General features: G+C 37.0%; 2 protein-coding genes across 2 annotated transcripts; both read right to left on the bottom strand.

Annotated features, from left to right (window-relative positions):
• Positions 1-1,583: 1,583 nt before the first annotated feature.
• Positions 1,584-1,949, bottom strand: LOC110893411. Its single transcript, XM_022140522.1, has one exon. It carries the CDS (start codon positions 1,947-1,949, stop codon positions 1,584-1,586), a length of 366 nt encoding a protein of 121 aa, XP_021996214.1.
• Positions 1,950-7,162: 5,213 nt separating this feature from the next.
• LOC110893412 (probable transcription factor At5g28040) lies at positions 7,163-7,930 on the bottom strand. Its single transcript, XM_022140523.1, has one exon. It carries the CDS (start codon positions 7,928-7,930, stop codon positions 7,163-7,165), a length of 768 nt encoding a protein of 255 aa, XP_021996215.1.
• Between the last annotated feature and the right edge of the window lie 3,111 nt (positions 7,931-11,041).

Here is an 11,041-nt window from a genome sequence, read left to right as displayed (position 1 = left end):
GAGGCCAATACTTGAAGTTCATAAGAACTCCATGATGACATCACCCTAGAACACCTCAAATCCACTAATTTCACGGTTGAAAGTTAAGATTCAAAGGTGAAAAAGACGAAGGAGTGCGTGTAGATCATAGAAGTACAGGATTTAGGTTGAAAACTTACAAGAATCGCGAGAAATTGAGAGAAATGAGTGCTTAAGCGAGCTGATCGAGTGGAGGAGCTGTCATATCACAAATAATGTGACAGGAGGGTATTTATAAGGTTTCCAAAAGAGGAAAGTGCACTAGGGTCGGATTGATCACTGATCGGATGGCAACTCGATCGGATGGCAATCCGATCGGATGGCCACTCGATCGGTTGGCCACTCGATCCTTGTGTCCGGCGTGTTGAGTTTTGTCGTTTCGATTCGCGTGTTGAGCTTCGCGATGCGTTTCGAGCGAGCGATGCGATAGATTAATAATAAACACATAAGTATTATATCTAACATACAATCATCATAAATAATTGGCGTTCAGCGTTTGCGATTCGATTGATATAGAGTTGCGCTTGCATTTCGATTAATCACCACAAACATAAACATAATTAAACATGCACAAGTAACACATAAGTAGCACACACACGTAAGACAATATCCAGAACGCACAATTCAGGTTGCGGATGCGATTGCGATCCGATAAGCGATAAAGCGGTAAAACATGTGATAAACATCGATTAAACCTCGCTTATTAATAGATGCTCCACATAATACAACTAAAGCAAATAAAATAAAAGATTCAATTACAAGTGAACGAAGTCAAAACAGTAGTTGAGCAAGGAGTGACAGATCGCAATTAGTAATCTTTTCTTCCTTTGACTTCAATCTTGACTTTGACTTTGACTTTCAAAACACGGGGTTTTACAACTGGCCCGAGTGAGAGTAAGAAACTGCTTGAACCTCTTATTCATAAACTACTATTAAAACTTTAAACCAACCCAGCGAGGATTGTATCCCTGCTGAATCAGACCAACGGGTTGAGGGTGACCGCTGCCTGGAAGGCGGTCACCACATTTTGCATTAATAACTTACTTAATTATCTTTCATTATTCCGACCTAGTGGGATTGTATCCTTACTGACTCAAACCACTAGGTTAAGGGTAACGTCGCCTTCATAAGGGGGCCTACTACTATAACTAAGATAATCTCTTAAAATGCCTAAAGTACGGAAATCATCATAAGGGTACATGAAAGATTAGTTGGATCCAAGTGATTCTTTCTTGTCTATCTGTTTTAATTTTATTTTATTTTTCTGTTTTTATCTTTTTATTAGTTTAAAAATATTTTCTCAAAGTTTGGTTCGATTAGACGTTGACGATAAGCCGGTATTAAAAGCTCTTGTGTCCCTGGACAACCTCGGTATCTTGCCATCACTATACTACGTCCGCAATGGGTGCACTTGCCCTAGCGTGTGTATAGAGTGAAAGAAAGGACATTCGCCTTTTCTACACTAGAAAATATTTTTCCACCATTGGCTTCTAAGTTCTCACCCGGTTCATGCTCGCCCCTACCGGGAGACCCAAGTAAAAGAAAGGACACTAGCCTTTTCTACACTAGAAAATATTTTCCATCGCTTCTAATTCGGTGTTTCCAACCCCCATTCCGAACACTTTACTTTTGTCTAAACTAACCTTTAGACCCGATGCCATGTGGAAACACCTTAAGATACGGTTGAGGTTCTTGAAGTTAAACTCCGACCATTCTCCAATAAAAAGTGCGTCGTTGGCATAGAATAAGTGAGATAAAACCATGCCTTCCTTGGGGAGCTTCACCGCCATAAAAGTCCTCGAGTCGACCACCTTAGTCATCATTACATTAAGCGCCTTCATCACCAAAGTAAAGAGAAAGGAGAATAATGGGTCACCTTGATGAAGGCCTCTAAGGAAGGCGAACTCGTCCGTGGGAGACTCATTTATCATTACATAAACTTTTGTTTGTCAATCATGAGAATCTTGATTATTCTTGAACGCATAGGTTTTATGGGTCAGGATATACTAGGAAGTTTATTTGGGTAGAAAGGCTAGTAAATAATCTTGACCATCTATTTAAGTAATCAATGGCTAATATTAAATTGGTGAAATTGAACAAAAAAAGAGGTGTGTGAGTTAGTTTGAGGGTATTCTAGTCCATCCAAGTCAATAATTTCTCTCTCCTCAAATTACCCATCAATTTTAAAACGTTAATAACTTTTTCATACAACAACATTTTTTTATAAAAATTGCACCATAAAAACGAGCGTTTTTTATCTTTAAAACAAGCACACTAATGTTATAGTTTTGAAATAAAAAAATTTGAAAACCCAGATGAGTAAAACGAAATGTATAGAACAAACACTATAACCTAGGTTCTGAAACGCAATTGAGTTTCATATGGTCGTGTTTATGTTTTAACATGGACATGCCTCTATTCTAACATGATCATGCTTATGTTTTTAGCATGATCATGTTCTTTGCACTCAAATTCTACTAAAACGAAATGGGTTCCACATGTCATGTTTCTCTTTTAACATGGCCATGCCTTTGTTTTAACATGGTCATGTTTCTGTTTTAACATGTCTATGCCTTTGTTTTAACATGGTCATGCCTTTGTTTTAACATGGTCATGCCTCTGTTCCAACATGATCATGCTCATGTTTTAGCATGATCTGTGTTATTTCACCAAGGTTCTAAAACGCAATAGGGTTTTAACATGGTCGTGTTTATGTTTTAACATGGCCATGTCTTTATTCCAACGTGATCATGCTTCCATTTTAACATGATCATGTTCTTTGATGTTCTTTTACACTCTAGTTCTAAAATGCAATGACACCCAAAATCAATATTTTGCAATGCAGGTTCTAAAAAACAACAGAGTTTTAACATGGCCATGTTAATGTTTTAACATGGTCATCCTTTTGTTCCAACATGACCATGCTTCTATTTTAACATGATCATGTTTTTTGCACTCTAGGTTGCAAAACGCAATGACACCCAAAATCAATATTTGCACAGGGGGTTCTAAAAAGCAATGGAGTTTTAACATGGTCATGTTTATGTTTTAACATGGTCATGCTTTTGTTCCAACATGACCATGTTTCTATTTTAGCATGATCATGTTCTTTGCTTGTATAACGCAATGACACCCAAAATCAATATTTTGCACAGGAGGTTCTAATAAGCAGTGGAGTTTAACATGGCCATGTTTATGTTTTAACATGGTCATGCTTTTGTTCCGACATGACCATGCTTCTTTTTAGCATGATCATGTTCTTTGCTTGTAAAACGCAATGACACCCAAAATCAATATTTTGCACAGGAGTTTCTAAAAAGCAATGGAGTTTTAACATGACCATGTTTATGTTTTAACATGGTCATGCTTTTGTTCTAACATAACCATTCTTCTATTTTAGCCTGATCATGTTCTTTACACTCCAGCTTGTCAATGAAACCCAAAATCAATATTTTGCACTATGTGTTCTAAAAAGCAATGGAGTTTTAACATAGGTTCTAAAAAGAAATGTAGTTTTAACATGGGTATGCCTTAGTTCCAACATGAGCATGCCTCTGTCTTAGTATGGTCATGTTTTTTGCACTGCAGGTTCTAAAACGCAATGAGTTTTAACGTGGTCATGCCTTTGTTCCAACATGATCATGCTTCTATTTAGCATGGTCATACCTCTACTTTAACATTCAGAAGAACAAAAACGAAAAGAACTCTAATTAAAACATAATGAGGTGAAAAACGCAAATGAGGTTTGGTAACCTAAAACGCAATGAAAGTAAAAAATAACACAACTCAAAAAACAACTCTGATTGGCGACGGTGGACGGAGAAAGAACTCCGACACACCATGGGGAAACTTGTTGCGGTGTAGCGGTGGCGGTGGATGGTGGAATGGTGGTTTCGGATCTGAAAAACCCAATTGAAGGTGGTGGTGGTTTCAGATCTAGATTCCGGCAAGATGAGGGCGATCGTAGGTGGTGGTGGAGGTGGTGACGTGGTAGTTTATGGTTTTGAAAATGGTGGATTTGAGTACAGAGAAGAGAAATGAATTGTAGATGCTGAGTTTTTTTTTGAAGATTGTGAGTTTTGACTAAATGCCCCTCCTTATATTTTTTCAACTTTGTCACATGTCCTCCTCTTATTACTTCCTGTCCTTCTTATCCAAACTAAACTTCATATTTGATCTTTTCCCTATATTTTATTTCATTTTTAAATTGAGTTTAACTTAAGTTCATGACTCTTAGGATTTGTTTTAAACAACTAAATTTTTGAATTGAGTTTAACTTAAGTTCCTCAACTCTTTGGATTTGTTTTAAACAACTAAAAAACCCAACACGATAGCATCATTTTGTTCAACGTGACTTAATTTCCTTAACCAAGAAACAATATTTGTTGGGGCTGATATTTTCTAATCTATAAGATGTTTTTAAAATAGCAAGTCAATATGGTATAAGATTGAAAGGTTTTTTCAATCGGGTTTCTTGGGAAACAAGCTAATAGTTGAATATTTTATTAAAGACGCCTGTTTATGATATAATAGTTTAAACAACTTTACTTATGACTTAATCTTTAGGGTGGAGATTGGTCACCACTAACTTTGACTTGAATACATAACGTTTGAGGGAGTGGTCATCACTTGGGGAGTGTTTAACTTATTTTCTAACAAATAATGTTATGTTATGTCAAGTCTCCACTCAACTTCTCATTTTGCATTCGATCACTAGCAATAGTCAAACACATGGAGAGTGGTAAACAATTTAAATAAAAAATTTGTGATTGGTTGAAAGAGGTTGGGCCCACCATCAGGGCCGGCCCTGAGAATTCGTATATCCTGTTCTAGTTCGAAAAAATGTGCCCAAAGGCCTTAACGAAATTGGGTATTTGGCTTACTAAAGGTCTAAACCTAATGCCAAAGGGGTTAATAACTAATCTAAACTATAAGATAGTTTTGTAAGGGGGCCTATGTTAGTATTTCTATAGGTGTACCCTATTAAAAAATATTTTACATATACTTATTAGGTTTTTTCATAAAAAAATGTGCCCCTCGAAATATCGAGCCCTGGCATGTGGTCCTCCCCGCCCACCCCCAGGGCCGGCCATGCCCACCATTAACCCTCTCTCTCTCTCCCACCTCTCTCCTCTTACCCGACTCGGTAAATACTCACCGCTATTCCCTCTCCCCGATCACCGAAACACCGGTGACAATACATCCCCACGTGGTAAACTCTCCTCAGCGATTAACTCACCAAGAACACTCCCTCCACCCTAAGTTACGATATCAAAATCACAAAGTACATTGGAGTTGTAAATAACAATCTTTTAATCACATAAATCAATATTTCAAAACTCATTAGTTATTATTATCTTATCTTAATAAATATCATAATAACATCCCATCATGTCTACATCATAAATGCTCCATAAAAGTATATGCTTCTCTCGACACAAAAGTCACCTAACTTCCAATATCCAATCTTAAAATGAAGAATTTATAAAATAAACTTAATAACTTATAAATAAAGAATTGGATGCATGATTGCATCATAACATTAAACATTGAACCATTACAACATGTTTAGTTAGCTTTAAACTATCATTATTTTGTATAAACAAACCCACAAAACTTTTCCAAGGTTCCCTATGGGTAAAGATGATCCCCTCTATGAGGTTTACATAATAATAACACTTTTGTTAAACAACTCGTGTTTGCCGGTTAACGTGTTGAATCTGACATGAAAATTTATATGAACTGGGAAATCATAACAAACACATAAATCGAACACAACACTATCATTCACAGGTTGATATGAACTCGACTTTAGAAATATTTTTAAAAGTATAAATTTACAAAAAAAAAAAAAAAAAAATTAGAGATGTGTACAAGTACAACAAACACCTTTCAAAATCTAAACACATTTATTTTTTTAATGTTGGATATTGATGTAAGATGTCTAAAAAATGTACGTTATTACATAATACACTTTTTAAATATATAAATTAGACTGGTCAATCCATGAACCCGTACGATTGACGTGAACCATCACCTGTTTAGTTTAATGTGTCCAATTGTTGGACCAAAAACCAACTAAAACTCGTTTAGCATAACTCGAACCAGTTAGTTTCATGTAACATTCTTATATTTCAACCTCGCTACAAATACGAGTACATCACATGGTCTCTTTTTAATTTTGTCAAAACAGTTATACGTAATAGACAGAACATTGTACTAGCAGTAAATCAACCAAAATTTGGCAACCGTCTTTACCGTTGATCGATTACGCTTAATAATGTTCATTTATAGACTGTGAGTCCTTTTACAGTACCATGAGTTCAACACAAAAAGTGAAACCTTAAAGACATGTTTCCCGTATGCTTCTTTTACATCAACAACATTATTGTTGTTATAGAGTCAAAATCTTTGCTGGCAAACAAAAATGACAACTGGTTAAGAGATTATAGTACATCTGCTTGCTATACCACCTACCAATATTCATTAAACCCACATGGCATAGCTGGGAAACTTCACCCAATTTATTTTATTTTTTTTTATTATTCTACTTGCTTTTTTTTTTCTATCACTAATTACAGTTAACTAAACCAAACTGATATGATAGAAGGTCACTCAGTTTCTATTTTAGAAAAGTACTTCTCTTACTAAAAATAAAAATAGTGAATTTTATTTACCTTAAACAGGCAAAAAGATTGGAAAAGTCAATTTAGAAAAGTGTTTTTGTTATTAAAAATACAAATAGTGAATTTTATTGACCTCAATCAGGCGAAAAGATTGGTAAAATCAATAGACAATAGCTAATATTAGATAATAACTTTACGTAATTTTTTTATTTAATAATGTATTTAAACATGCATATGCAAATGGCAGATAGAAAGAAAAAGGAAACAAGTTGCAATAACACAATACTGATTGTAGTATATAATTAATAGGGGAAATAGATTTTATCATCCTAAACTAAGTAAAATTGGCCAATGTCACTCCTAACCTTCATTTTGGCTCCCACAACCCTCTACTTAACATTTAGATGGCAGTGTCACCCCTTCGTTAAATAATCACTAACTCAGTTAGGTTCTTAATCCTACGTTGCAAAAGAGTTGTGACCTAGTGTGCCTATGTGAACTCACCCCTTACAACCCATTTATACTTGATAAAAACCCCAAATCAGTTGCATTTCAACACAAATTCGAAACAACTCCTTAAACAACGGCAACAAACAACTCTTCATAGTCTCTTCAACCAAATTCGAAACTGCCGCATTCGAATTCGACGCCCCAGCCCCCGCTCCGGCTCCGATTCCCTGCTCATACTGTTGCTGCAACGGCTGAAACGGTTTTTGAGGCTCTTCATCATCAAATCCACCACCATCAGCCATAGCCGGGACCGAAACGGCTAAAACGACTACTTGTTCATTCCAAATCTTACAACATAGACCAAAAGTAGCTTGATCATGAGGACTTATAAACACATACTCTTTACCACCACTAGTTTTAGCTAAAACATTCCTATATTTCTTCTTCTTCAACCTCCTTAGCTTCTCAACTAACTGATTCTTATTAAACACTAACTGCAATTTACCTCTAATCTGGTCATAAAACACCGTCGTATCATGATGATGTGACGAATTTGCCCCTCGCTGCGTCGTATACTCCACAAACCCCTGTAACAACTCAATTTCATCCTCATCGGTCCATAACCGTTGAAATAACCGTCTGAAGTCATCTAACAGTTTTTTCGGTTCAACGATGGCATCTGACCGTACGATTGAGGCAATTGTGGTGGTTGCGGTAGTAGGAGTGGCGGCGATCGGTGTGGTGTGTTGTTCTTCGATTTCGTCGTCGGATTGGTCTTCGTCGTCGAGACCTTGTTCGTAGGCGGTGGTGGTGTGCTGTTCGTCGTCGGAAGCCATGGTTATCGGTTGGTGGTTAGCTAGGGTTCGGTGATGAACATAGGGTGTGTGGGTGGTGGTGTGGAGTGTGGAAAGGCAACTGATCTACGGTTTTTATCAAGTATAAACGGGTTGTAAGGGGTGAGTCCACATAGGCACGCCAGGTCACAACTCTTTTGCCAAGTAGGATTAAAAGCCTAACTAAGTTAGTGATATTTAACGAAGGGGTGACACTGCCACCTAAATCTTAAGTAGAGGGTGGTGGGAGCCAAAATGAAAGTTGGGAGTGGCATTGGCCAATTTTGCTTAGTTTAGGGTGATAAAATCCATTTCCCCTAATTAATTACTAGTGGAATTCTTTAGGAAATCATGCGAGATCAATTCGGTTGATTATGGTATCTATATGTTACCCTTATTTGGTGCAACAAAAAAAGAAAACCCAAAATATAAAGTCATGATATGTCTAAAAGATTTTCGATATATGTTTTAAATCGATCGAAAACCATAAAAACGAATATAGGTAATGGTTCTAATAGTATTGATAGCAGTATCAAGGTTGTTCGTGCAAAATGTGTTCTGTTTGTCACACTTCCATACATTACCGTCACTCATTATATAGCTTACGATAATAAAACACTCTATTTTGAATAAAACTTCGTTTTCAACATTTTTAGACAAAATCAGAACTATATTTCACCGAAAACCATAAAAACGAATACTGATACCGCTACCGAAGTTGTTCGAAAATTATCAATCATGGTAATGAATAAAATAAACTATATTTAACCCGTTCGATTTTGAATATAACTTTTATTAAAAAATAGATAAAAGTAAGTACGTTGCGACAGGATATTCAGAATTTGATAAACCATTACATCTTATTGTCGCAACCCTCGTCCCCCTATACAAACACGGGAACGGGCGGCCGCGGCCAGTTTCGGTGGTATCTTATTTTTTTTTATCTAATTTGGCAGCGGAATTTACATCAGTATCGTAGTTAGGAAATATTTTATCAGAGAAAAATACCACACTTTCATAATGTTAAATACATGGGATAAAACCCAAGTTTTAAGTACACACGTTGTCATAGGGATACACCCTATTTTATTTAATAAAAATATCTCTTTATTTTTAGGTAACTTTATTGCTACATTTCCAAGCCTTCAGTGCTGTCCAGCTGGCTTCTAATTGGCTTTCACATTTTGTTACCTGAAACGCGTTTAAAAATATTTTATCAGCGGGAAATACTGGTGAGTGAATCCCAGTTTAATCAAGTTTTAATAAAAACCATTGTACAGTATTGAGGGCGGTCTAACAATTACATTTGTTTCCAAGTCATACCAATTACCATCCACGGTACTGTCAAACCCGACTTGTGGAAATGTTACCCCTCCCAAGGCAGTAACAAATTTTGTATACAAAACCCCAACATACCGACGATAATTGTATCCTTACAAATACTCAATAACTATTTAATATATAATTAATCGTGTGAGGTTTTGTAAAAACAGTTTGCAAAAAGGAGATTACTCACATTGATGTCTTAGATTATCCTTTAGGGTTTCCTGGTGACAATCTATAATTTACACAAATGCACACGTGTTAGCATAATAACCCCTTTTAACATTAGTAATACCCTCCCCGAGACGGCATTCCAACGACTATGTTGGGCAGAACCACGACAGCCGTTACGGAACCATAGATTAATCGGGCAGAGTATCTAATACGTATCCAGGGGTTATGATACTTACAACGGAGCAGAACCTCGTTATTAAGGGGTATTATACCCGAGAATTATGTTAAATCTTCAAAATTTCGATAGAGAAAAAAAATTGGTGCGATTCTGGACTGAAGACCGATGGCATCTATTTATAGGTGACTCTTCAGCTTCTCTCACGGCCCGCGTAAGATAAGCTTAAGGCTTACGCGGCCCGCGCAATAGGGGGTCTAGGCGTAGCTAATCCGGGTCACACATGTAGGTTCAACACGCGTCTGACACGTGTCAACATCGGGTGTTGCCTCGTTTCCGATCGCTCGCGGCCCGCGTAGGCTCAAAGGGTGGCTTACGCGCTCCACGAGCGCCCCAAAAATTTGATTTTTAATTAATTTTAATAATATTAAAGGTATTCGGGGTCCGTTTTCACGTATGGGGTGTATTTTAGAACATATTGGGATATTTTAAATATTTTTAGGGTGTCGGAAAATATTTCGAGGGTGTCGGTTTACTTTAGGGTTGTTATATCCTCCCCACCATGTTTTAGAGCTCGTCCTCGAGGTCTACTGGAACAGGTGTGGATATTTCCTTTGCATTTCTGATTCGAGCTCCCATGTGTATTCTGGTCCTCTTTTGGAGTCCCACTTCACTTTGACCAGAACTAATCTCTTGTGCTTGAGATTCTTGACTTTCCTGTCTTCAATTTGTAGAGGCCTCTCTACAAACTTTAACTGTTCATTTACCTCTATGTCTTTAAGAGGTACTACTAGTGATTCATCAACTAAGCATTTCTTGAGATTAGATACATGAAAAATATCATGTATTCCTGCCATTTCCTCTGGCAGTTGTAGCTGATAAGCTACATGTCTTATTCTTCTAAAAATCTCAAAAGGTCCAACATACCTGGGACTTAGCTTCCCTCTTTTGATGAATCTTACTACTCCTTTCCAAGGAGAGACTTTTAACAACACTTTATCTCCTACTTGAAATTCCAACGGTTTGCGTCGGTTATCAGCATAGCTCTTCTGTCGATCACGTGCTGCTTTCAGTCGTTCCTTGACTTGAATGATCTTGTCAGTTGTTTCCTGCACTATCTCAGGTCCAGATAGTTGCTTTTCCCCAAATTCTGCCCAACAGACTGGGGTTCTGCACTTTCGTCCATAAAGTGCTTCGAATGGTGCAGCATTGATACTTGTGTGATAACTATTATTATAAGAAAATTCTATTAATGGTAAGTGATCGTCTCAACTACCTTCGAAATCAATTACACAAGCTCTAAGCATGTCCTCCATTGTCTGAATTATCCTTTCGCTTTGTCCATCCGTTTGAGGATGATAAGCGGTGCTTAGATTCAGCTTGGTTCCCATTGCTTTTTGGAAACTTGCCCAAAAATGAGAGGTAAAACGGCTATCCCTATC

Source organism: Helianthus annuus, chromosome 12 (genome assembly GCF_002127325.2).
Source record: "Helianthus annuus cultivar XRQ/B chromosome 12, HanXRQr2.0-SUNRISE, whole genome shotgun sequence".
In the NCBI taxonomy this organism is placed as follows: Eukaryota; Viridiplantae; Streptophyta; class Magnoliopsida; order Asterales; family Asteraceae; genus Helianthus; species Helianthus annuus.
This window is presented reverse-complemented; position numbering and strand designations above follow the sequence as displayed.